The following is a 27,104-nucleotide window of genomic DNA, read 5'->3' on the forward strand; positions in this document are numbered from 1 at the left end:
CATGTGTAGCTTTACAGAATAAACTCATAAATCAAGGCAATTTTTTTTTTTTTTTTGGTTTTTCGAGACAGGGTTTCTCTGTAGCTTTGGAGCCTGTCCTGGAACTCCCTTTGTAGACCAGGCTGGCCTCGAACTCACAGAGATCCTCCTGCCTCTGCCTCCCAAGTGCTGGGATTAAAGGCGTGCGCCACCACCGCCCAGCGTCAAGGCAATTTTAAAACACATTGGTGGATATGTCAGAAAATATCTATAGGCCCAAGACGTTATCTGATGGCATCCTTAGCTTTTGGTGGTCTGCTAATAGATTCCAAATGGTTTCTCTCTATTAGTACAAGACATTAGGTCTAACAGAGAGATGGGTAAAGGACCAATGTTTCCAGAGGGCAAGAACCAGCCCAAGATAAAGCAATAGCTTCATTCCAGTCTTCACACAGTACTGAAATTATATCTAATCAGTCAACCACAGTCTTTTTTTTTTTTTTGAGACAGGGTTTCTCTGTAGCCTTTTTGAAGCCTGTCCTGGAACTAGCTCTTGTAGACCAGGCTGGCTCGAACTCACTGAGATCTGCCTGCCTCTGCCTCCCAAGTGCTGGGATTAAAAGTGTGCACCACCACCGCCCGGCTACACATAGCCTCTTTACAGGAGTTTTTCTTCAGAGCTACACAGCAAAACCATGTCTTTTTCGTTTTGCTTTTGTTTTCAAGGCAGGTCTCCCAATGTAGCGCCCGGCTGTCCTAGAACTCACTCTATAGACCAGGCTGGCCTCAAACTCACAGAGCTCTGCCTGTCTCTGCCTCCCAAACGCAGGGGTTAAAGGCATGCGCCACTATGCCCGGCTGGAATCAGTATTTCTTTAAAAATACACACTGCACTGCTGTCTAGGGATTTCTAGTCACTGGCCAACTCAGCAACAAATGACAAACTTGAGACTTCAAGTGGTTTTTCTGGCGGAGGCAAGCGTTCCCAGGTGCGCACGCGCAAGCAAGAGCGGTTCGCGGTCCTTCTTTTGATTGGCTAGAAGAAGCGGAATTCAAAGCTTCAACCAATGGAGCTTAGGCTTGGCTCGCACTGAGCGTGGCGGTTGAGAAAGCCTAACCGCCATGTTGAGCCGTGGTGGCCGGAGATGCTGGCCGGGTCGAGGCCGAGCCCGAGCCCAAGCTCGGAATCCCCTTTCCCTGCCCTTAAGTGGTGTGAGTATCTATGCAGGTAGCTCTCCTTCTGCACCTTTAGGTGCTTTCCTCACTGTGAGAAGGAAGGGAGGGGGAAAGAGCAAAAGCCAGGGAGTGCCCATCTGCTAGGCACCAGGCGCAACAAGGCCCTGTGATCTTGCAGAACCCGGATGGCTGCTTACCATAAATTAGGACCTAAATACAGGAGGCTGAGTTAAAGTGCCTAAGGGGCCTTTCCCCACGCACCACTTTGGACACCAGGATCTTTCTTCTCAGTTCTTCTCATTGCTCATCTTTATTACTGGTAGACTCAGAGAGTCTAGGTTTTTACTTATTTGATTTTTTTTTTCAAGACAGGATTTCTCAGTGTAGCCTTGAAGCCTGTCTTGGAACTCGCTCTGTAGACCAGGCTGGCCTCGAACTCCCAGAGATCTGCCTGCCTCTGCATCCTGAGTGCTGGGATTAAAGGGGTGCGCCACCACAGCCCAACTCACATTTTATTTCTTAAGCCGTGAGGTGGGACTTTCTTAAGCCTAGTTGTTGTGTGTGTGTGACTTGTTTTTAAATTATTGTTTGGCAGTTTGATAAAGGGTCATAGCACATCTGGTCACATTGATCTCCTCACTTTTTCCATGCCCCAGAAACCGAGGTATTTGTTAAATATTATTCCCTCTGTCTGAAGCAAAATTTGTTTTTTGTTTGCTTTTCGTTGTTTATAAATAGTGTCTCACTAGTTATAACCATGGGTGACCACATAATCAATGCTAATATGCCTACCTGTGTGCTGGGATTAAAGACTTGCATCACCACATTAAGATGGTTTTTTTTTGTTTTGAATGACCCTCAGAGAGGACCTTTCCTCTCTGATGAAGACCCCAGAACCAGGACACTCTGAGACCAGGCCACAGGATGCAATTAGCAAGAGGTTTATTGAGTAAACACAGGTACCTGCGGGCAGCAAGTCTTTCGGAGGACTTGCGTGCCTGCAGACTGGGGGAAGGTCTTTTTATAGCAAAGAGGGCAGCAGAAGCAGATTACAGAAGCAAATGTGTGGTTAGTGGTCAGTTGGAATGGGGCAAGGGGCATAGGTGGTTTTTCCTTTCCCAGCACAGATGTATGGGAATAGATATCCTGTTTTACAGCCAGGGACCCTGACCTCACTCTGCACTTACATTTGTTCGTCAAAAGCCTTGTGAAATGATGTTACAGCAGCTAAGCTGGGATCTTTCATAGGGGGAATTGTTTCTTTTGTGAATTGCTGATATTCTAAGTTGGGCACATGTGCTGACTATAGGCATCCTGTTTCCCTAAGCAAACGGGATGTTCTCATGAGAGCCTGGCTTGCTGCGGGTCCTGAGAGGGTCCTGAGGGTCTCAAGCAAACAGGATGTTCTCATGGGAGCAGGCCAGCTGCGGGTTCTGGGGGGGGGGGTGTCCAGAGGGTCTTTCAGTTTTTGCTTTTTTATTTTGGTTTTTCGAGACAGGGTTTCTTTGTGGCTTCGGAGCCTGTCCTGGCACTAGCTCATGTAGACCAGGCTAGCCTCGAACTCACAGAGATCCTCCTGCCTCTGCCTCCCAAGTGCTGGGATTAAAGGGGTGCGGCACCACCACCCAGCTAGTTTTTGTCTTTAAATTAAAAAACAATGAGCCGGGCGGTGGTGGCGCACGCCTTTAATCCCAGCACTCGGGAGGCAGAGGCAGGTGGATCTCTGTGAGTTCGAGACCAGCCTGGTCTACAAGAGTTAGTTCCAGGAGAGGCTCCAAAACCACAGAGAAACCCTGTCTCGAAAAACCAAAAAAAAAAAAAAAAAAAAAAAACCAATGGTCATGTTGATCTCCAACTCCTTATTTATTCTCCTGCCTCAGCATCTTGAGTACTGGGATTGTAGGCTGCACTACCATGCTTCCATGCTTGGCTTGATGTACAATTTTTGTTTTTGTTTTTTGGGGCTTTTTTTTTTGAGATTCTGTTTCAAAAGAAAAAAGAATCTGAGCACATGGTAAACAATCTCAGAGGATAAAATGAATTCAGAATGAAGTTTGAGGTGGTGGTGTGGCTCATGCCTGTAATCCCAGCACTTGGAGACTGAGGCAGGATCACTGGGAGTTAGCGAAGCTCCTCCTAAGTGGCCCCATTAGTTGTGTTCCCATGACTTTCATACTGTCTGCCCACCTATGTGAGTTTGTTTCATCCCGTTGAGCAAGTAGGACTTATTCTATTACATTGCATCTTGTATACTTTAATGTTTAACTTTATTATATTGTTTGGAATTTTTTAACCTCTGTAGCCTTGAAAAATACAAAATAACCCACTGTTTTTCTAGCTGATTTTTCCCAGGGTTTCTTCTGACTTGAAATAGGTCATGGCTTCATGGCTGTGTGCTTGGTTGTCCCCCTGCCTGCTCAATCCTTAACCTACTCACCATTGCCTGAGATTCATTTATTGTCATGGAAAATGTTTTCATGAAGTTCCAGGAGAATGATGATTCCTTCTAGGGAAATAACAAGGGCTAAGGCTTATTTGATCCCTGTTAGGGGAAAGCAAGTATTTCAGTCCTTAATTTACTATTCTAAAAACTAAAGCTACCTCTTCCTTTTCAAAATTATCCAAAACTAAGGCTGGCTAACCTCTGAGCCATCTCAGAGGTTAAGCGCACTTGCTGCTCTTGCAGAGGACCTGGGTTCAATTCCCAATATCCACATGGTAGTTCACAACCATCCATAACGCCAATTCTAGGGTATCCAATACCCTCTTCTGACTTCCCTGAGCACCAGGCACGCATATGGTGCACATAGACGTGCAAGCAAATCAAATATATAAATCTTTTCAAAAATTATCCGAAACTAAATAAATAAAATGCCAACCATACACCTTTGCATAGGAGAGGAGAGCTGACCATCTGAAGAAGGCATAAGTGATTCCAAAAGTCCTATATTTCCTTATTAAGCAGCTCTTGCCATTTTCTCCAGGAAGTGAATTGGTTTGGTTGGACAAACTTCCTCTTTCTGGTCTCTGATACCTTGGCACTTTCCTTTTGTGTTTTCAAAGCTCAATTTGGTGCAGATCTTTGAGCACTTAATCCTTTGTTTCACGGAACTGAGTGCCAGTTCTTAGATACCGGATTGATCAGAACAGATGCTATCTTGATCTTAGCCAAAAGTCCGATAAGTTTGTTCACTGAGGCATTTTAAATAACCTGAAAAGTTAACTATTTGCTTGCCTATGTAGTCTGACTGTAATAGTTATATGAGCTCCTCTATGCCACCATGCTGGATGTTTCATTTTCCTCCCTCAGTACGAGAGCATTTAATCCTGGCTAGCTCCGTTGGGTCGAAGGGCAATCTTCAGCGAAAGATGAGGGGTGGGGACCCGAAGACTGCCTTAGCGGTACCGGGTCCCAGGAACTTAAGGGCGCAGAGCTGACGCCAGTCTGACGACACTTCGGCGCGCCGCTTCCGGTTGTCTGCGCCGCAGTGAATGATTTCCCCCGGGGCGGAGCTGGACCTCGCCGCGACCCACCTGAGCCTGTGGTTGCACGGCCCGGGCGGGCGAGCCTGCCAGCACTGCCCCGGCACGGGGGACCATGGCCACGGATTCCTGGGCCCTAGCGGTGGATGAGCAGGAAGCCGCGGCTGAGTCGGTGAGTTGTCACCCGCCGCTGGTGGACTAGGGGTCCGGTGTTGGTCAGGATCACGGTCCCGTGGAAGGACACTGTTTAAGTTGCTCGGTACAGGGCGGAGGACCCTAGCGGGATGGGACTTGGCCCCAAAGCTGGCATTGATTACCCAGCCCCTCCCACGTTGTGTAAACTCAATTTGGGTGATCGGTTCCCCACAGTATCAGCCTGCCTTCCTGGAATCAGAGTTGATAATCGATTGCACTCTCAACTTTGGATGGTGATTTTCATATACCTTCAGATAGGAGTTTCTAGGGCTCAGGGACCATGTTTTGCTCATATTTTTATGACTCCTCCCACTGGTTATTGGTGGTGGAGGGTTGAATGGTCTACCTGTCAATAAATCCTCTCTTGATTGGCTCTCTTTTTCTGAGCCTGGTGCATTGTAGCAAGATATGAGTTTAAATATTACTACTTAGAATTAATTTCTAAACATTCTGAATTCTAGTGGAGGTTTGAACGTAACTCTCAGTACATATGTCTCTGAATTCTAAAGAGTAAGAGTTTCAGCCTGGCATGATGTGGCGCCTCTCATCCTATCTCTTGGATGCTTGGGCAGGAGGAGTGCCTCAAGTTCAAGACCACCCTGAAAGAAAAAAAGATTTATTTTCGTTCAAAACTATATATTTATATATATAATCTCCACATAGTTTAAAGAGAAATAGTGTTTGGGGCTTTGTGCATTGAGGAGAGTATTTTTCTTTTTTGAGACAGCAGGATCTCAATGTATGTATGTATATGTGTATATATACCCTGATCCTCTGCCTCTTATCCCCTGAGTGTTGGGATTATAGGCCTGCACCACTGTAACATTTGAGACATTTTTTTCTTTTTGAGACAGAGTTTTCCTGTAGCCTTTGTCTGTCCTGGAACTCCTCTGTAGACCAGGCTGGCCTTGAATTTACAGAGATCCACCTGCCTCTGCCTCCCGAGTGCTGGGATTAAAGGCGTGCACCACCACTGCCCAGCTAATAACTCTGCTTCTTTTGTAACCTTTAGTCTGATTCAGGCTGGACTGGCCACTCCTGTTCTTAGAGTACAGCTCATTTTGGGAGGGGACGGGAAACAGCAGATTTGCTTTTAATCTTATGCAGAGGGATTCCTTCTTCATTTCTCATTTGTTAAATATACTCTCATCTTTCTCCTTTCCTTTCTTCCTCTTAGACATACATAGCCTCATTTAGCCCAAGCTGTGGCCTGGGACGGTCTTTTTGGTTTTTCGAGATAGGGTTTCTCTATAGCTTTGGGGCCTGTCTTAGAACTAGCTCTCGTAGATCAGGCTGGCCTAGAACTCACAGATCTGCCTGCCTCTGCCCAGGATGGTCTTGAATTCCTAATCCTCCTGCTTTCACATGTTGAGTCCTGAGATCACAGTTATGGGCACCCATGCCTAGTATCTAACTCCCTTCCTCATTTTGGTTGTTTGAGGTAGGGTTTCTCTATGTAGCCTTGGCTATTCTAGAATTTCCAGAGATTTGTCTGCCTCTACTTCCTAAAGGTCTTTGAGGACTAGAATTAGACTATGCTCCTGGCAGGGTGCTGGGGAGTGCTTTGCAATGGCCTCAGTGTATGGAGCACAGTGTGCTGGCGGCTTCACACTGACACACTTACTGTAGGTTAATATGTTCGTGATCCTTCAGAATGAATGAAGGATTGTTATGTTTTCGTGATTTCCTTTTTCCCCTCCCCTAATCCCCTTTGTCTCTCTCCTCTCTCCCATATGTTCCCCCTACTGTTCTGTAACACTAAGGCAATCATAAAGAACCTGGTTTAAGAAATAACCTTTTTGTTTGTTTGTTTTTTTTGGTTTTTCGAGACAGGGTTTCTCTGTGGTTTTGGAGCCTGTCCTGGAACTAGCTCTTGTAGACCAGGCTGGTCTCGAACTCACAGAGATCTGCCTGCCTCAGCCTCCCGAGTGCTGGGATTAAAGGCGTGCGCCACCACCCCCGGCTTGTTTGTTTGTTTGGTTGGTTTTTCGAGACAGAGTTTCTCTGTGGCTTTGGAGCTTGTCCTGGAACTAGCTCTGTAGACCAGGCTGGTCTCGAACTCACAGAGATCCGCCTGCCTCTGCCTCCCGAGTGCTGGGATTAAAAGCGCGCACCACCACCACCCGGCTGAAATAACCATTTCTTTGTAATGATTTTTTATTTTTATTTTTTACCCTTTACTAGGTGACAGCTGAGTCTCTAATATTTCATGATTAGTATAACTGCTTTGTGCTAGATACAAATAAAAATGTTCCCAGTCATTAAGAGTATTTATTTTATGTATATGAGTGTTCCCAGTCATTAAGAGTATTTATTTTATGTATATGAGTGTTCTGAAATGTTCCCAGTCATTAAGAGTATTTATTTTATGTATATGAGTGTTCCCAGTCATTAAGAGTATTTTATGTATATGAGTGTCTGTCTACATGTTCCCAGTCATTAAGAGTATTTATTTTATATATGAGTGTTCCCAGTCATTAAGAGTATTTATTCTATGTCTATGAGTGTCTGTCTACCTGCACTCAGTCCTGTACGCCACAGGAAGGAATTGGGTCCCACGATAGATGGCTGTGAACCACCATGTGGTCGCTGGGAATTGAACTTGGGACCTCTGGAAGAGCAGCTAGATGGCCCTGATCCATCTCCCCCGCTCCCCGTTAAGATATTTACATTCTTATGGACGAACCTAAGTCATACCAGGCTATTTCTAAATTTCCGCCATTTGACAAAGTCCTGATAATTGTTGCCATGGGACATTTCTCTGTTCCAGGCCCACTTGAACCTGCTGTGGATAATTTGGTTGTGCTGGTGTCACAGTGCTCTGAGATGTGCTAGTTAAAGCGTCAGAGCCCAGCACAAAGCAGCCTGAAGGTGAGGCTGCGTGTTAGCTGTCGTGGTCTGGCGTAGACCTGCCACATGACTGACTGTATCACAGCTGCTCTGCCTGCCTGGTGTTGGCTGTCTAAAGTGGAAATTTTTTCAGTCTGTGAATTTTTTTTCTTTCGGAACACAGAGAAAATGACAGCTCTAACGATGTCTTCCCGAGAAAGTATTTGCAAGTCAAAGCGTTAAGCAAACTTACAAATTATAATTCTGCCTAGAAATTGTAATTAGGATATGTGAGTTATATACCGTATATTTTTTTTCTTTCCTACTGCTGTATTTATGGGAGATTGTGTTATTCTCTTTCGACCATTTAGAAGTGAAAGGAACCCAGCAGAACAGCCTAATGAATTGTTTCTACTGAATACACCTAGTGAGTCGGTCTTGAGAATCGTCTCTCCACTTTCATTAGGGGTTTCTGTTGACTCAGTCTTTTATGTGATTTTTCCTGACACTTTCTCTTTCCCCCATATTCTCCATTTAGTTGAGCAACTTGCATCTTAAGGAAGAGAAAATCAAACCAGATGCCAATGGTGAGTAATCAAATCTAGTCTGAAAACAAGTGTGATTTCTCTTTGATATTTCTATTTTAATATAGCAGCTACTTGGAAAATTCCTGCATTTATACTAGACAAAGGACTAGTGGATACTGATGCTTGTTTCACTTGGGTGTCAATAAACGACTTTAATTCAAGAATGTCTAATAAGAGGATGAGAATATTTATCTAGCGTGTAAATTACAGTTTATTACTTACAATATGGCTGTGTTGACAGAGATGATTTTTTAACTGTTGTTCAGTTTGTAGTGAGATGCACATAAAGTTTGAGCAACTTGTCAGTTTATCGTCCTGAATTTACATCTGTTAAAAAATGTAAGGTGGAGGAGTCAGGCTTTAGCTTGATCTAAAGCGCTTGCCTGCATACACAAACAAGACCCTAGGTTCCCAAGAACTACAATACAAACAAACAAGAAGCAAGATCAGAGCAATGTTAACATTTACCTCACTCTGAAGACACCTACAATCTTCTGTATATTTTTACATAATTACAATGTTGTTTGATTATATCTTTCTATTAGTCAGTATTCTACTTACATGGAATTTTTATGGCATCGTGTTCCCACTGAGAATATGATTTGCAGGTATTTTGTTGAGCACAAAGATGCTTTCTAATCAGTGTTGTTGTGGTCACCATTCTATACTATCTCAGAAACGCCATTGCTGTGGCAGAATTAGGCAAGTTTTAAAATAGTACAAGGGGGCCTGGACATAATCACATTCAAGCAGTGTTTCTAAACTTTGTTTTTAATTTATTTTTATTTTATGTGCATTGGTGTTTTGCCATAGATGTTGGGTCTCCTGTAAATGGAATTAAAGACTGCCCTGTGGGTGCTGGGAATTGAACCCAGGTCCTCTGGAAGAAAAGTTAGTGCTTATAACGACTGAGCCATCTCTCTAGCCCCTCTAAACTTTATTTAGAATAAATTGGTTTTAGTAGTGACTTGGTTTCCTCCTTTTTTTGTTTGTTGCCCCTAGAATTAGAATTGCCTTAGTTGTTAGGTATGGGATGAGATTTGAATAACATCTACTTTTTATCTAATCAAGGTGCTGTTAAAACCAACGCTCATACAGAGAAAACAGACGAAGAGGAGAAAGGTAATACAGCCTTCAAGCTCTGTAAATGAGGTTCCATGTTCTAGAAAAAACGTTATGATAAGGTTTTATTTATTCATTCATTTACTAAGGTGTTTTTCAGACAAGATCTCAATTTGTCGCCCTTGCTGGCCTGGAAATATCTATGCAGTTGAATTAGCTCTTAACTTGTGCTAAATTTCTTTCTTTAGCCCTGAGTGCTGGAATTGCTGGCATGTGCCACCACAGCCGGCTTGAGACTTTGGGGGTGGGGTGGTGGGGGTGCGCACTTGCACATGGAAGTCAGAGATTAGCATCAGGTATCTTCTTCAGTCCCTGTCCACCTCCTGTGCTTTTGAGACAGAGTCTCTCTTTGTAGCCCTGTCTTGGGACTCACATGTGCTTGGAACTTAGATCTGCCTACCTCTGCCTCTGTCTCCTTAGTGCTGGGATTAAAGGCCAATGCCATCATTCTTTACACCTTATTTTTTGAGATAATTTCTCATTAAACTTGGAGCTCACTAACTCAGCTAAACTGCCTGCCAGCTGGTCCTAGGATCCTCTTGTTTTCTTGCCAGCGTGAGGTTTCACTGTTCGACTCAACATTGAATAGGTGTCACTGTGCGGGGGTAAAGTTTAATTTAATCAGTATCGAAAAGAATTGATCGTTTATGCTTCAGAGAAATTTCCCATTTTTATTATATTTTAAAATCAGAACTGATGTACTTGAATTCGGAAGCCTAGATTATTACTTAAAATACCTATAACTTAAATTCATGGACTTTTAAGCACTCCTGTACTCTTTCTTCACAGAGGACAGAGCTGCTCAGTCTTTGCTCAACAAGCTGATCAGAAGCAATCTTGTGGATAACACCAACCAAGTAGAAGTCCTGCAGAGGGACCCAAGCTCGCCTCTCTACTCAGTGAAGTCTTTCGAAGAGCTTCGTCTGTGAGTACCATTGCTTTCTGCAGTCAGATACAGATGACGGCCTGCCTATACTTATTTTTATACAGCATTATCTTTACCTACATGAGGTAAATAATATGCATTTAGTCCCTTCAGGTTGTTCTATAAAATACTGAGGAAATCTGTAAAAGCTTTAGCTGCATTCTCATGTTGTGTTTAGTTATTCTCAGCTGATGTTATGCGTACCAGTGAGAAAGAGAAAAGCTGTCTCCTACGTACTTTGCTGTGTTCCTCAATCTAAGTGACTTTCATCTCTAATGGTTCTTCTAGGAAACCACAGCTTCTCCAGGGAGTCTATGCTATGGGTTTCAACCGCCCATCCAAAATACAAGAGAATGCATTGCCTTTGATGCTTGCTGAACCGTATGTAACTTGATATGATTGCCCTATCTGTTGTTTCTTTTCTTTCTTTTTTTTTTTTTAAATTAAGCCTGTTGGCTCATGCCTAATAATCCCAGATATTTAGGAAGCTGAGAGAGGAGGATAAAAAGTTGAAGGTCTGTTCAAGCTGCAAGGTGAATTCAAGAGCAGATTCAGCAATTAAAAACAAAAATGTCTACCAGCTATTTGTCTGGCTTTTAAAAAAGGATTTTATTACATTGTGTGTGTGTGTGTGCGCGCGCGCGTGTGTGTGTGTGTGTGTGTGTGTGTGTGCGCGCATACACGAGCACGGGCATGCATGCACACCCTGGTATGTCTACGGAGATGAGAGGATAAATTGAGGGAGTCGGATCTAAACTTCCACCATGTGGTTCCCAGAAAATCAAACACAGGCCGTCAGGCTGGGCAGCAGGCACTGTTGCCTCCTGACCATTTTGCCAGTTCCCGATTGCTATTTTTACTCTGAATATATTGTTATGAAAAACTTAAGACTTTCAGTGAACTTGAAAAGATTTTATAGGGAATGTCCATGCAGCTACTACCTAGATTCTATCACTAGCATTTTATTAGTCTTTTCGTGTATCTAATAGATACTAATAGATCTTTTTGATGTTTTTTTGCTTTTTTTTTTGATGGAATGTGAGCTTGATTTTGGTGACAGTGTTATTTTGAGACAAAATCTCAGTATAGCTCTTATATTTTCTTATATTGTTGAAGATGATCCTCCCTCCCTCCCTCCCTCCCTCCCTCCCTTCCTTCCTCCAAAATAGGGTTTCTCTGTGTAGCTCTGGCTGTTGTGAAAGTCGCTTTGTAGACTAAGATGGCCTCAGACTCACTAAGATCCACCTGCCTCTGCCTCCTGAGTCCTGGGTTTAAAAGTGCATCCACTACCACCCTGCTGACTATTTCTTTTGTAATGCTTTAATGCACCTGTTTGAGCGTATACTATGTGTGCAGGTGCCCTTAGATACCAGAAAAGGGAGTTAGCATCTCCTAGAATACTGGGACATTGTGCTGGGAACCAAATTGACATCTCTCGGAAGAGCAGCAAGTACTTGTAAATATTGAGCCTTCTCTTCAAACCTGAAGAGAATTTTGAGAAATTCAAAAGGTTTTGAATTTCTGATCCTCTTGCTTTCACCTCCGAAGTTTAGGATTCCAGGCATGCACCACCATGCCAAGTTTATGCTACGATGGGGTTAATCTTAAGGCTCTCTTCATGCTAGAGAAACAGACTGCTAATTGAGACACAGTCCCAGCTCCCTAAATTTCTTATTTCTACTTGTGATGAGAAGACACGTCCCTGGTCTTGACTCTTATTTTTTCAAATTTTGGCTACTCCTTTTTTAAAATTTGTATTTATTAATTGACAGTTGAATTTTGTTATGATATTTTCTTTGTTTTTTCTTTTCTTTTTTTTTCGAGGTATGGATTCTCTGTGTAGCCCTGGCTGTCCTGGAACTTACTTTGTAGACCAGGCTGGCCTCGAATTCACAAAGATCTGCCTGCCTCTGCCTCCCGAGTGCTGGGAATAAAGACGTAACCAACACCACCTGGCTAAAAGGTCATTTTTAAGCTTTATAAAAGTTTCTTTTATGTGTGTTTTGCCTGCATGAATGTATGTGTGCTACTTACCTGGTGCTAAACAATGTTAGAAGAAGGTATCAGATCCCCTGGAACTGAATTATAGACAGTTGTGAACCACCATGTGGGTGTTGGGAATTCAATTCAGGTCCTTGGCAAGAGCAACAAATGTTCTTAACCACTAAGCCAACTCTCTAGCCCTTTGCAATCTTACTTGACGGTGGAGCTTCTAAACTTTTTTTCTCTTGTGCAGCCCACAGAACTTAATTGCCCAGTCTCAATCTGGTACTGGTAAAACAGCTGCCTTTGTGTTGGCCATGCTCAGCCAAGTAGAGCCAACAAACAGATATCCACAGGTAAGGACTATGGGACTTTGGGCTTCCTATTAGCATATAACCTAAAGGGGGTAACAGTATTCCTGGGCTAAAAGCCAGGTATTCAAAGTTATTTACACTTGTAATTTCAGTACATGACAGGCAGAGGCAGGAGGGTTGCTATGAGTTTGAGGGTAGCATGTGCTATGTAGTATGTTCCAGGCTGGCTTGGGCTACAAAGTAAAACCCTGTCTTCTTTTTTTTCCCTTTGTTTCTTTCTTTTTCCCTTTACCCCCCAGGACAGGTTTCTCTGTGTAACAGCCCCAGCTATCCTGGAACTCACTTTATAGACCAGGGTGGCCTCAAACTCAGAGATCCACCTGCGTCTGCCTTCTGAGTGTTGGGGTTAAAGGCATCTGCCACCACTGCCTGGCTTTTTCTTCTCTTTCTAAATGGTCAGCTTTGAAATATATACATACATACAACTAACTGGACTGAGCAGGTTATATTTATATATTTAGGAATACACACACACACTTAACAACGGGTAAAGACAGAGTCAATGAATTTGAAGGAAAGTAGAGGTGGTGGGGTACAAGGAAACATTTGGAGGAAGGAAACGAAGGGAAATGGTGTAATTATAATGTCAAAAATAGAAAAAATAACCTTTATTGAAGAACTTTCTGATAAAAATCATTATGCAGTGAGATTAGCCAAACCCAAATTCTACATTTCAGTGGATTTCTATACAGTTAGAAAAATCAATCTAGGGGCAGTGGTGGCACATGCCTTTAATCCCAACACTTGGGAGGCAAGAGGCAGGTGGTTGGATCTCTGAGCTCCAGGCCAACCTGGTCTACAGAGAATTTCAGGATCGTCAGAGCTGCACAGGGAAACCCTGTCTTGGAAAAGGAAAAAAAGGAAAAATTCTCAAGCTATGGTGCTTACATTGGATTTTTCTTTTTTTAATTTTATGTTGCCTATATATAGGTATGTTTGTGGGCCAGGTCTGTGCTTGGTGTCTGCAGAGGCCAGAAGAATGCATCATATCCCTTGGAACTGAGTTATAGATGGTTGTGAACCTCATTCTGGGGGCTTGGAATAAAATCCAGGTCCTTAATGCTTTCACTATCATAGTGTTTTGTTTTTTGAGACAGGGTCTCTCTAGTATGAAGCACTAGCTGTCCTGAAATCTGTTGCTTAAATTCTGTCCTTCTATTGTCCACTGTTTACCTTTCTAGTTCTCCTTTCCACATGCTATATTGTATCACAGGCACATTTTTTTACAGACACACATTATTCTACATATATTCTACATGTTACACTGTATCCACATGTACATTTGTTTACAGATACACATTATAGACTAGGATCCCATGGGAAAATAGAGGAAGTTCGTTTGTTTCCTTTCAGGTGTATGACCTTCCTTAATACAATCTAAGTCCATCCATTTTCTTACAGTTTTTGAGGAGTATTCCTTTTTATATAGCTATGAAATTTTCATTATATACTCATCTTAAACCAAAAAGCTTTTATCAGGTTTTTTTTGTTTGTTTGTTTTTTTTATAAAGGGTGTCCCTCCACCTCCTTTTCTTCCTCCTCTGTAATTCAGGCTGTACTGAAACTATGTAATTCAGGGTGGCCATGAGCACCCAGAAATCCTCCTGAGCCTTTCCTGTGTTGGAATTATAAGCATGAGATGCCACATCTGTCCTGATTCATTTTTATGTAAACCAGAACTCAAATTGAACACAGATAGAATGTACAAGTCCTAGACTACTAATACGCTTGATGCTTTTACATGCAGGAAAAGCCTCATTCCAATTCTCATAGGTCAGAGAGTTCTAACAACCGCCAGGCATGGTAGTGTATGCCTGTAGTCCTAGAATTTGAGAAGCTGAGACATGTTGAGCTTGAATTTTTTAAGGATATCCTGGGCTATACAGTCATTTCATCTCCAGGTCAGCATGGGCTATGTAACAATACCTTGCCCCCAAATAGGAGAGGAAGAAAAAGAAGAGAAAGTTCTGAGAATTTTCTAAATGACAATCTAATCTGTAGTTGAAATTTCACTTCTGTTCAACAACTTAATGAGATTTAAAATCCCCTGGGGTGTCCACAAGCCTCTGAGTGAGTCAGTAAGGGTGTTTCCAAGTAAGTTTAACTGAGGGAAGGAAACTTACCTTGAATGTGCATGGCATCATCCCAGACTAAATTAGAAGGGGGATTAGAAGAAGCCGCATTCACCTCTCTGCTTCTTGACTGCAGCTGCAGTGACCACATCCTTCATGCTTTACAGCTGTAGCCTCCTCAGCAGTCTGCACACAAGCCTTTCCTTCTCGAAGGTACAGGTGTTGTCATAGAAACCCAACAAAATGTAACTAGCAAGTTTTTGTTTTGTGCTCCAGTGGCCAGATGCTGCTCTTTTTTTTCTTTTCTTCCTTTCTTCAGTCCTTTCTTTCTTTCTTCTTTCTTTCTTTCTTTCTTTCTTTCTTTCTTTCTTTCTTTCTTTCTTTCTTTCTTTTTTGAGATTGGTTTTCATTATGAAACCCATGAAGCCTTGGATGTTCTGGATCTTGCTCTGTAGAACAGTTTAGCACTGAATTTAAGAGATCTACCTGCCTCTGCCTCCTAACTGCTGGAATCAAAGGTGTTTGCTACCATGCCTGACTGGCCATCCCTATTTTCAAGGGTCTTTACCTAGCCATAATCTGACCACTAATAATTCTAGTGTATACCCAGCAGTTTAAAAGTATAATGATGTAATTGGAGTGATGACGCAGCAGTTAAGAGCACTACTGCTCAGGGGCGGAGAGATGGCTCAGAGGTTAAGAGCATTGCCTGCTCTTCCAAAGGTCCTGAGTTCAATTCCCAGCAACCACATGGTGGCTCACAACCATCTGTAATGAGGTCTGATGCCCTCTTCTGGCCTTCAGGAATACACACAGACAGAATATTGTATACATAATAAATAAATAAATATTTTTTTTAAAAAAGCACTACTGCTCTTCCACTGGACCTGGGTTCAACTTCCAGCACCCACATGATAGTCACTACTTGTACTCCAGCCCCAGGGAACCTGACACCCTCTTCTGGCCTCTTGAAGCACTGTACATACTTGGTTCAGACTTTCATGAAGGCAAAATACCCACATAAATACAAATTGAAAGGTTTTTTTTTGTTTTTTGTTTTGTTTTTTTATGGTAAAGCAGTGGTGGTGCACACCTTTAATCCTACCACTCAGGAGGCAGAGACGGGATCTCTGTGAGTTCGAGACCAGCCTGGTTTACAGAGTGAGTTCCAGGACAACCAGGAATGTTAAACAGAGAAACAATAAAGACAAATATTTTATACTGTATATATTCTTTACTGTGACCCCAGATGGATGGGTAGGTCCTATGTGGACTCCCTCAGCCAAACAGACTTTTGTAAACATTTTGCACGTTTTTCTTTCCAGTGTCTCTGCCTCTCTCCAACCTATGAGCTTGCTCTTCAAACAGGAAAGGTGATTGAACAGATGGGCAGGTTTTACCCTGAACTGAAGCTAGCTTATGCTGTTCGAGGCAATAAATGTGAGTATATGTGGGCTAGGTCATAGATAAATATAAGAGCTTCTTTTAATTTTGAACATGCCCAGGAGTTAAAACAGTTCAATGAACACATCTATGCTCCCTACCCAGATTTAGAAACTTAACATTTGACGCTTTTTCTTTATTGATATGTTTGTACATTTTTGTTAAAATGTTGAAAATAAATTGTCTTGTTGTAATTCATTTTTTTTAAATATTTATTTATTTATTATGTATACAATATTTTGTCTGTATGCCTGAAGGCCAGAAGAGGGCGCCAGACCTCTTTACAGATGATTGTGAGCCACCATGTGGTTGCTGGGAATTGAACTCAGGACCTTTGGAAGAGCAGGCAATGCTCTTAACCACTGAGCCATCTCTCCAGCCCTGTAATTCATTTTTCCTAAATTCTTTTAGTATGGACCTCATGTGGACATTATATAATTATATGCCCTTGTTACAACCTAGAAATTTAACAGTTCCCTAGAAAATTAACTTCTGCTTTACCCTTGCCCCATTGGTACTCAAAAAAAATTTTTTTTTTCGAGACAGGGTTTCTCTGTGGCTTTAGAGCCTATCCTGGAACTAGCTCTATAGACCAGGCTGGTCTCGAACTCACAGAGATCTGCCTGCCTCTGCCTCCTGAGTGCTGGGATTAAAGGCGTGCGTCACTATCGCCCAGCTGCAAAATTTTCTTTAGTTGGAAATCTAGGTTGCTCTTGCCCTACAATCTTACTTGAGCCTCCTGTGTACTGGGATTATAGACATCCACTACCATGCTTGGCTCCTTTTTTATTTTATCACTTTTACCATGTTTTCTTATACCCTTAACATATGATTTCACTAATTCTAAATTTGGTTAGCTATGTACCCATTAGTTATTATAGTGGCATCAAGCTTTTTTCTTAAAATATGAACAGAAAGTCATTAGTATTAAATACAAAGTAGTTACAAAATATCTCATGATGGAGAGCTGGCTTTCCTTTGTAATACCTGAAGAAAACGTGTCTTTCCACAGTGGACAGAGGTCAGAAGGTCAGTGAGCAGATTGTCATTGGCACCCCCGGGACCGTCCTGGACTGGTGCTCTAAGCTGAAATTCATTGACCCCAAGAAGATCAAGGTGTTTGTTCTGGACGAGGCTGATGTGATGATAGCTACTCAAGGCCACCAAGACCAGAGCATCCGCATCCAGAGGTAGGAACTTCAAAGCCTCGTCTTGCATCTTTGGGTTCTCTGCTCTGCTCTGGGCAGCAGTATTTATGGGATGGGCCATTTCCACAGCAGCTCTCAGCATGCTCCCAGCCTGGGGTGAGAAGGGAGACCTGGGACCCTCACTCAGCCCAGTACCACGCTCGGTCTGCTCCTCCCTCCTCAGGATGCTCTGTATCCCACTCAGCCTGTGGGGCTGCAGCCCATGCAGGCTGCGGAGGCTGGGCTTGTGTTCCTTCTGGCAAAAAGCTTGAAGCTGTGCAAAGTGCCTGGGCCTCCACTTGCAGGATGCTGCCCAGAAACTGCCAGATGCTGCTCTTCTCTGCCACCTTTGAAGACTCAGTGTGGAAGTTTGCCCAGAAGGTGGTCCCAGACCCCAACATCATCAAACTTAAGCGTGAAGAGGAGACTTTGGACACCATCAAACAGTATTATGTTGTTTGCAATAACAGAGAGGAGAAGTTCCAGGCCCTGTGCAACCTGTACGGGGCCATCACCATTGCCCAAGCCATGATCTTCTGCCATGTGAGTAGCTGCGGCTGCCCTGCAGGGGATATTCACTGCCCTTCCCTGCTGTTGTAGGTCAGTGAATAGACTGGGCACCTAGGGGAGTGTCAGCAATGACAGGAAATGACAGTCCTCACCCACCTGCATAGGCAATAGTCTCCTTGGATTTTTGAGTTTATAATTGATTATACTTGATTATGCTTGATCATAATTAGAGATTCCTTTTAAAAGAAATCTCCCAAATCCCAAATAATGAGCTAGCAGTGTAGTTCAGTTGTAACATATTTGACCAGATGCATAGTTCTAGATCCGATACTCAGCACCACAAAAACAAACAAAAACTGAAGGTGGGTGGTGGCAGCAAGCCTTTAACCCCAGCACTCAGGAGGTAGGTGGATTTCTTGAGAGTTTGAGGTCAGCCTGGTCTAGAGAGCTAGTTCCAGGATAACTAGGACCATGCACACAGAGAAATTCTGTCTTGAAGAGAAAAAAAAAAAAAAAAGGAAGTCCATTGATTTTTGTTTTGTTTTGTTTGAGCCAAAATGTTACTACCCTCATTGGACTTGAACTCCTTCCTCAGCCTCTGCCTACTGCTGGGATAAAATGCATGCACCTCCATATCTGGTTTATACAAGTTTTAAAAGAGTATCTTATTTGTGTGTGTGTGGGTACTGTAGAAAGCAGAGAGGCATTCTATGCCCTGGAGCTGGCATCTCGGGCCATAGGTTCTGGGAACTGAGCACTGATCCTCTGCAAGAGCAGCGAGTACACTCCACCCCAACCATCTCTCCAGTCTTGGATTCCAGTGAAATTCAGTATATGACTGGTGACCAAGCTTAATTCCCAGAACCCACAAGTTGCACGTGTATACCATGGCATGAATGTGTGTACACACACATAATTAAATAAATAAATAAATTACTTAGGCTGCCAAGATGACTCAGTGGCCACAGCTGCCAAGTATCACTACCTGAATTTGATTCCTAGGGCCCACCTGATAGGAAATGAGAGCTGAATCCTGAATGTATTCTTTTGACTTCTTCATGTGCTCAGTAACATGTTCATGTTCCACCCCTACCCTTCAAACACTACACAAATTATTTTAAAAAATAAAAAAATATGGATGTAGACAGAAGTTTTTGTTCTACCCAGTCCTGCAGCCTTTCAGTCCCAAATAAACACACAGAGGCTTAATTATTAACTGTTTGGTCTATTGCTCAGGCTTATTACTTATTAGCTTTTGCGACTTAAATTCACCCATAATTCTTGACTATCTTTAGCCATGTGGCTTGGTACCTTTTCTCAGTTTGGCATTTTCATCTTATTTCCTCTGTGTTTTGCTGGTGACTGACTCTCCACCTTTCCTCTTCCCAATTCTCCTAGTCTGGTTGCCCCACCTATACTTCCTGCCTGACTACTGGCCAATCAATGTTTTGTTAAACCAATATGAGTGACAAATCTTAACAGTGTACAGAAGCATTATCCCACAGTATATGGCCAGTCCTGGTGTCATATTCCTTTAATCCCAGCAGGAGGCAGAGGCAGGCAAATGTCTCTACATTCAAGGCCAGAATTGTCTACATATTAAACTTCAGGCCAACCATGTCCTTGTCTAATTAGACAGAGACCTTGTCTAATGAATAGATAAATAAGCAAATACGTGGTGGGGGGGTGCATATGTGTGAACAGCACTGTGAGGTGGTCAGAGAAGATCTGGGTCTTCATCGTCTGCCTTGTTTGCTGCTGCAGTCCATACTCAAAGTTCACTAGCCTGTACATGTCTGCATCAGACTTCCATGGGCTCTGGAGTGAGCGCGTTGTCAGGATTGCACTAACATTCCCTTTTACGCTCTGAGCCATTTCCCAGACATGCTTACATCTTTTTAAACATTTTATAGACTGTTTAGAAATGGAGGTAGTTGGTCTTTGTTTTTTGTTTGTTTTGGTTTTTTGTTTTGTTTTGTTTTTTTGAGACAGGGTTTCTCTGTGTAGCCCTGATTCTTAAAACTCACTCTGTAGACCAAACTGGCCTAAAATTCACAAAGATCCACCTGCCTCTGCCTTCCAAGTGCTGGGATCAAAGGTGTGCATCAACACACCTGACTAGACATAGTTAGTCTTGCATGGAAAAGTAACAGCAAGTAGTTCATCCAGATGAATTATATGACCAAAATTCCTTCTGAGAAAACATTTTAAAGCCATTTCTTTCATTTTTTTTTGTTATCCGCTGTGTATTATCTAATATGTGGTGTGTGTGGTATGTTATATGCTCATGTGTTCAGGTGCCTTGGAGGCTAGAGACTTAAGATTCTTGGGGCTGCAGTCATTATAAGTGGTTGTGAGTCACATGATATGGGTGTAGGGAACTGAACTCAGGTTCTTGCAAGAACATTATGTGTTCTCTTAATCACTGAAATATCTCTAGCCCTAGGAAAACATTTTTTAATGTTTTTATTTATTATTTGATTTTTTCATTCATACATACAATACAGTGTACTTTAATCAGATGCAGATCCTACTACTCCCCTCCAACTCCTCCTGATTCCCACCCCTGGTCTCCTTTACAACTTTATGTCCTCTTTCTTGTTTCTTTTACAACACACCAAGTCCAGTTCGTGCTGCCTCGATACTCAAGGTGTCAGGCCGTCCAGTGGAGTAGGGTCAGCTTACAGGATTCACCCCCTTCCGAAACCCTCATCCTCCCTCTCAGCAGCCACCAGTTATCGGTAGTTCTCAGCTAGGGATGGTGGCTCATGCACACCCATTCAAGCCTTCTGAACTGTTGGCTGTCTTGATGTGGTTTAGACCTTGTTCAGGCATTTACAGCTGCCCTAAGTTCATGAGTCCAGTGGTCCTGTCGTGTTTAGAATACAAGTTTACTCCAGTTCTGCCCGCCCTCTTGGTCTGGCCGTCTTTTCACCCCTCCATGTGAGATTTTTGTTTGTTTGTTTTTGTTTTTTGAGACAGGGTTTATCTTTGTAACAGCCCTAGCTGTCCTGGAACTAGCTCTTATAGACTAGGCTCGCCTTGAACTCACGGAGATTTGCCTGCCTCTGCTTCCTGAGTGCTAGGATTAAAGACTGCCCGCCACCACTATCTGGCCCGTGTGAGAAATTTTAAGCCTTGACGGCCCATTTAAGTCTTTAGAGTCTTCATATATCATAATGGCAAGAAACCACCTTTTTGTAGGTATCTTTGTTTCTGTTTTTGTTTTACAGGTCTGTTTATTAAAAAACAATTCTCTTTACTCCAGACCCGCAAAACAGCTAGCTGGCTGGCAGCAGAGCTCTCCAAGGAGGGCCACCAGGTGGCTCTGCTGAGTGGGGAGATGATGGTGGAGCAGAGGGCAGCTGTGATTGAGCGCTTCCGAGAAGGCAAAGAGAAGGTCCTGGTGACCACCAACGTGTGTGCCCGTGGTGAGCAAAGGCTGGCCCCGTTCCCCAGGCTTGGGGTCCCAGGCCCTCTGAGCAAGGAAAGTGCCTGTATCCATGGTCTCATGGAGGTGGGAGGGCTTTAGACCGATTCCCCTTGGGCAGTAGGAACCACTAGGAGCAAGCTGATAGTCCCGACTTGGTGTGAAGAAACTCAGGCCTCCAGACACTTGCTTTTTGTTCTTCTGCCGTGGCTACCGTCCTGTAGGCGTCCTCTTTAGTGCCCACAGCCCAGACATGATCAGCCCAAGCCATGTCTCCAGTGGAAGTGGGTGTGTGTGGCTGACGGTGGCCCCTTTTTCCCCTGCCTCCCTCCAACCCCTTTGTGCAGGTATTGATGTTGAACAAGTGTCTGTCGTCATCAATTTTGACCTTCCTGTGGACAAGGACGGGAACCCGGACAACGAGACCTACCTGCACCGCATCGGGCGCACGGGCCGCTTTGGCAAGAGGGGTCTGGCTGTAAACATGGTTGACAGCAAGCACAGCATGAATATCCTCAACAGAATCCAGGAGCATTTTAGTGAGTCCCTGAGTTGGCTGTGCCTGGAACCTTTTCAGAAGGGAGTGTGGGAGAGGGGAGGTTTCCTTTGTCCCTGCATATGCTGCCTCCACCTGGGCCTTGTCAGGGAGATCACCTGCACATTCAGGGCTCAGGGACTGGAGTATCAGTGCCCTGGCACCTGCCTAGGGGGACCTGACAACCTCCCCGGGAAGTCGGTATCAGTGACCAGGGCCCTGTTGCCAGCTACTCAGGCTCAGGAAGCCTGCCCTGTGCCTGGAGGAAGCATCACTGTCCCACAGCGAGGCGCCTCCCCAGACTGCCATGCTGCCCTGGGTGATGTCCGTTGCATTTCCATGATATTCCACAATGTTCTTCCGATCTTTTTTTCTCTCAGATAAGAAGATAGAAAGATTGGACACAGATGATTTGGATGAGATCGAGAAAATAGCCAACTGAGAAGCTTCACCAGCAACTGGCACCACCCTCAGCACTGTCCCTGCCTGAGAGCATGGAGCTTTCATGGCATAGGCCTTGACAGGCACCTCAAAGACCAAGGCCTGAGTAGAGACTACCTACCTCATTCAGAATTACGTTTGGACTTGACAGAAATTTGTGCAAATGATGGGGGATGGTAGAAAATTTGTTTACACAACTTTGGAAGATTAGGCATGAATACACAGAAATTTACCTTTTAGAAGTTCCGTCATTTTATTTTTTGTCCAATGTTTTCTCATCATTACCTAATCTCGATAAAATCTCCAGAATTCCTTATGACAAACCTTAGCTGTTCTTTGACTTCAAGTGTGCAGGCCAGCCTTGTGGAAGTGAGAGCACACAGATTCAGAATCCCCAAGTAGGATTTGTATGTAAGCCAGTCCTAGTGCCAGGAGGATGGCTGGAGGAGTTGGCCCATGAGCTGCTGCTTAGGAATTGTGTGCAATGGCTAAGCTGAGTTACCAGAGCCCTGCTAACTCATTCCACAAAGAGATTTACTATGTTGGACCAAAATGTCTTTGAGGCCTTTCTATTTCGGTTCGTGCCTCAGAGCATGCTCAGCATGTAGCAATCTGTGCAGTACAGATCTAGTTATTAGTGGGCTCTGAAAGACCCATGGAGAAGTCATCTCAGAGATTTAGTCGTAGCTCTAGCTTGCCACAAAGCCTGCGTCATGGGATACTTGCACCATCGTTTTTAAATTCGCAACATCACCTTAACTCTTACTAGTGCCAGACAAATGAAAGGTTGCCTGACATTTGGAAACTCAGTGAATACTTTGTCTTCAAGTTTCTGATGGGCAGGCTCAATCTAAACAGGTCTAGAATGGTCAGCAGTTGCCAGACATTCTTGCTGTGCATGCAGTTCCTTAAAGGTAGTTCTGTCGGAGATAGTGAATGGCTCCAGACTTGTGCATCTTGATTCTAAAGGGATTCCGATTATCTGTGTTTACTGTGCCTGGAAGGGATACAAAGCAGTGTGATGAGGGACAGTATGGACCACAGCTATTTATCTGTCCAAGACAAGAATGATCACCAAGCATTTGCTCCTTTCTTACTTGGCACCTGTGAGTAGTGTAGTCACAGCAAACGGTAGCTGTGGAGAGGTCCTCATGCCGGGCTCAGCTCTGTAGGTGCCCATAAAGTGACAGCAGCAGAGCTAAGATGAGCCAGAAGCATCCTCTTCAGTTCTTAGACTTGGATGTGGAGTGATTCCTCTTTCTAGGACATTTTTTTTCATGTATGTGTTGTGCTGGGACTCAAATCCAGAGTCTTCCATATGCTAGGTAAGCACTTTACACTGAACTGTTATTAACCCCAGCCACGGAAGAGGCGGTTTCTCTGTTCCTGTATCTTAAGGCCAGCTCCATCACCTGGGGAAGGGGAGTGGTTTGCCTAATGTCACAGAGAGACCAGCAGACTGCCTGGTCAGCTACTTCCTCTTAATGCGCATTTGACTGATTAGAATTCTTTGTATGCTCCTGGCCAACTTTGATCTATCTTAGGAGTCTTAAGAGAAGAAATTTTTTGTTCTCCCTAAATACTGTGAACCAAACCTGAAATAACTAAAACCAAGGGTATAACTGATGAAGTATATAGACTCTTGCCAAGTCTGAAGAGGATGGGGAAGGTATGCAGCAGGCTTTCCAGTGGCTTCTGGTGGAAGTGTAGCTCAGCCATTCTTAACCTAGTGTCTTGGACCTCTGAAAATTCCCTGACTGGGTTTCATGATGTCTCTGAAGTATATGTGTTAGTTTGAGCTTAAGTAATTTCTTGGGAGGACTCCAGAAGGATTTTACACCTTTTAAAAAGGTAAGACCCAAGATTGTGGGTGACTCTGAAATGTCACTGATGTCCCCGTGGGCCATATTCCTTCACAGCCTGTACTCATTCCTGCCACTTCCTGTCCTCCAGGGCCAGCTTAGAGCTCTCAGGAGTCCAAGACTGAATTGAGCTTGCTGAGCCTTAGGCCCCGGGATTCTTTGACGGATTTCAAGAAAAAGTTACGTGTTTATGAAATGATAAACTGAACCCAGGAACAAAGAAACTCAGGGAAAGAAGAGAGTAGCTCAGGGAAGAAATGTTTTTGTCTAATGAAAAGTTTTGTGATGTTTATTTTTCATAATAGGTTTTAATGGGTTTTTGATTTTTGCTTCAAACTCACTTTCCTGCCTCAGTGCTGCGTGCTAGAATTACAGGTGTCACCATCATACCAGACTGGGGTATTTGTTCTGAGTAGCATTTATTGATTGTATGTATAAGAACTAATCAGTTATTGAGACATAGTCTTTTGTTTATTTGGTTTTTTTTCTGTTTGTTTTTTGAGACAGAGTTTCTCAGTAGCCCTGGCTATTGTTCTGTAATAGACCAGACTGGCTTCAAACTCGGCCTCTGCCTCCCAAGTGCTGGGTTAAAAGTGAGACGTAGTTCTTACTGATGTTATGAAGTGTTCATGTTACTAAGACATTAATGATTATAGAAGGATGTAGCACCTTGTGCTTGTTGGTATTAAGTCACGTGTTATACCTTAGGCTAAGTATTACCTAGTTAGTCTGTTTCAATTGGTACTGCTCTAACATGAGTAACTGGGAAACCTCCATAGACCCAGGATTCTGCCCACTTGGCAGAGGTGTGCAAACACACACCTCCTGCCTCACTGCAGTAAAACAGGCTAACCATCCAGAAAAAGAGCACTGCTGGTAAATTCAGTTTGTAGATCGTCCTCCTAATCTTGGAAAAGAAAAGGATATAAATAGGGCAATGGGTCTTAGAGACCAAGAGTGATGGTCCACACCTGTCAGTCCCAGCATTACCAAAGCTGAGGCAAGAGGGATTAGAGCTTGAAGTCTGGTTAGCCTGGCCTGTCTCAAAACAAAATGAAACAAACAAACAAACAAAAAAACAGGCAGAACATGGTGGTTCATGCTTGTGATATGAAAGCAGGAAGTTCCGGAGTTTAAGGCCAGCCTAAGCTACAAGAGGCTGGGTAGGAGTGTGCAGCCTGGAGATCTTTCCCCCTTTATCATTGACTCCCAGCCCAGGACATAAGACTAAAGCTTAGAATGGTGGGGCATGGCTGAGATTCCAGAGTTCAGGAAGTGATAGGAAGATGAGGAGTGCAGGGTCCTCCAGCTACAAAGAGAATTGAGGCCAGCCTGGTCTCCATGAGGCCCTGTCTCAACACAAAGACGTTTTGACTCCAAAGTCAAGTTGACAAGACTGAAGGAGATATACCAGGAAGACAAAGAGAGCTCAACCTGGCCGAGAGGAAAGTCAAGGTTCACAGGACAAAATGGTTATTTTTTCCTGTGTTTGAGAGAGAGGGGGTCTCCCTATTAAACACAGACTGACCTGAAAATCAAAGCAGTCCTGCATTAGCATCCTGAGTCGTGGGAGTCTAGGTAGGAACTACCAAGACCCAGTGATTAGACTGCGTCATAGTCCACTATCCTGCTGTGACAGAATGAATAGCCAGGCCTGGGTAGTCTGAAGATCAGACGCAGCTGGGAAGCAGGTCTGAAGACTGAGTCGTCAACATTCAGAAATTCTTAAACCACAGATGTAATGAAATCAGCTTTCTGTTGGAGAGACTGTACTGACTGCCTCCTTCGCCCATACCACCCAAGGTAATGAAGATTTAAGGGATCTTCAAGTTTCTCCAGATTCTTGGGAACACCTTGCAATTTTATCTGACTTTGTTCCTCTGCCTGAGAATAAATATTCTGTATTCTGTTGCCCGGCTGTTGCAGTGTCTTCCCTAAAGGACCCTGGGGTATGAGATGAACCCAGTGACACTGAGGCACTCATTCTTTGATATTTTATCAACGGCTTTGGAAACCTACCGTGAACATGCGGACACATGAGGGTAGCACATGCTTTCCTTGGCCTCTAGACTGCCCTGGCTTTTGAATCCATGGGGCAAAGCTTTTCTGCAGTTTCGGTTGTGAAATGGGAAAAGAAGGTGGGGAAAGGTGTCTGAGGCCAAGCTGGGTGTGGCGGCATACATTTGTAATCTTAATGCTTGCAGGGGCTGATCGCCGAAAGTTTGAGTACTGTTAGGACAACATGGGTAGCATCTCACCAAAAATAAAAGGTTAGGTGAAGCTTGACATTGACACCTGACTGCTGTCTGAATGGAACACTCACCCTTCTGCCTTAGCTGTAGTTCATGGACAGACAAGGGACATGGATGAGAGAGCAGAGCTTTTTGTGCCCTTTTAGCCTGGGGCTGTGGGTAGATTTTGCCAAGGTAAGAGACATTTTTCCCTAGAAGATGGCTCTTGTTTTCAGTCTTTGCTGTTCTCTTACATCCTTATCAGTGTGTTCTCCAGCATTCTAATTCTTCAGTTTCAGAACAGTCTACTGAGTTTAGGTTGTTATTCCTGAGGGCTAACCTCCCCTTGTTTATATTTGAAGGGACTCTACACACAGAAAAACTATGCTTCCAAAAACAAATTAATAAGAGACAAAAGGACAACCCAGGTTATGTTACCAAATGAGCGTGTGTGTGTGTGTTCATTTTGCTGTCTGACAGCAGTAGCTGCTAAATACGCATAGAAGTTATCAAGATATGACTGGTGAGATGGCTCAGTGGATAAAAGCTTCTTAAGTTAGAAAACGTGCCTCGGGGAGTTGTCTTTAGACCTTATCATACCCACACACAGATTTTAATTTTTACGATTTGCTTGTCATTTTAATAAATACAGTTTTAAAAATATATATGGAAAAAATGTATATGGGGTTTTTTGTCTGTATGTATGTCTGCAGTGCCTGTGGAGGTTAGCCAAGGGCATC

General features: G+C 43.5%; 1 protein-coding gene across 1 annotated transcript; it reads left to right on the forward strand.

The window, feature by feature from the left end:
• Positions 1–4,640: 4,640 nt before the first annotated feature.
• Positions 4,641–26,044, forward strand: LOC142852474 (ATP-dependent RNA helicase DDX19B). Its single transcript, XM_075977319.1, has 12 exons — positions 4,641–4,810; positions 8,201–8,249; positions 9,321–9,371; positions 10,161–10,296; positions 10,585–10,677; positions 12,533–12,635; positions 16,051–16,165; positions 17,181–17,358; positions 17,661–17,898; positions 21,134–21,296; positions 21,643–21,834; positions 22,211–26,044. The coding sequence occupies exons 1-12, from the start codon at positions 4,754–4,756 to the stop codon at positions 22,270–22,272; spliced, it is 1,437 nt and encodes a 478-aa protein (XP_075833434.1). The 5' UTR covers positions 4,641–4,753; the 3' UTR covers positions 22,273–26,044.
• Positions 26,045–27,104: the final 1,060 nt, after the last annotated feature.

Source organism: Microtus pennsylvanicus, chromosome 6, assembly GCF_037038515.1.
Source record: "Microtus pennsylvanicus isolate mMicPen1 chromosome 6, mMicPen1.hap1, whole genome shotgun sequence".
Taxonomy (NCBI): domain Eukaryota; kingdom Metazoa; phylum Chordata; class Mammalia; order Rodentia; family Cricetidae; genus Microtus; species Microtus pennsylvanicus.

Bases quoted from the DNA above. Each gene is read 5' to 3' on its own strand.
- LOC142852474 (XM_075977319.1), top strand. From the start codon at position 4,754: ATGGCCACGGATTCCTGGGCCCTAGCGGTGGATGAGCAGGAAGCCGCG. The intron at 16,166-17,180 runs GTGAGTATATGT...GTCTTTCCACAG, and splicing joins TGCTGTTCGAGGCAATAAAT to TGGACAGAGGTCAGAAGGTC. The intron at 17,359-17,660 runs GTAGGAACTTCA...CTCCACTTGCAG, and splicing joins CAGAGCATCCGCATCCAGAG to GATGCTGCCCAGAAACTGCC.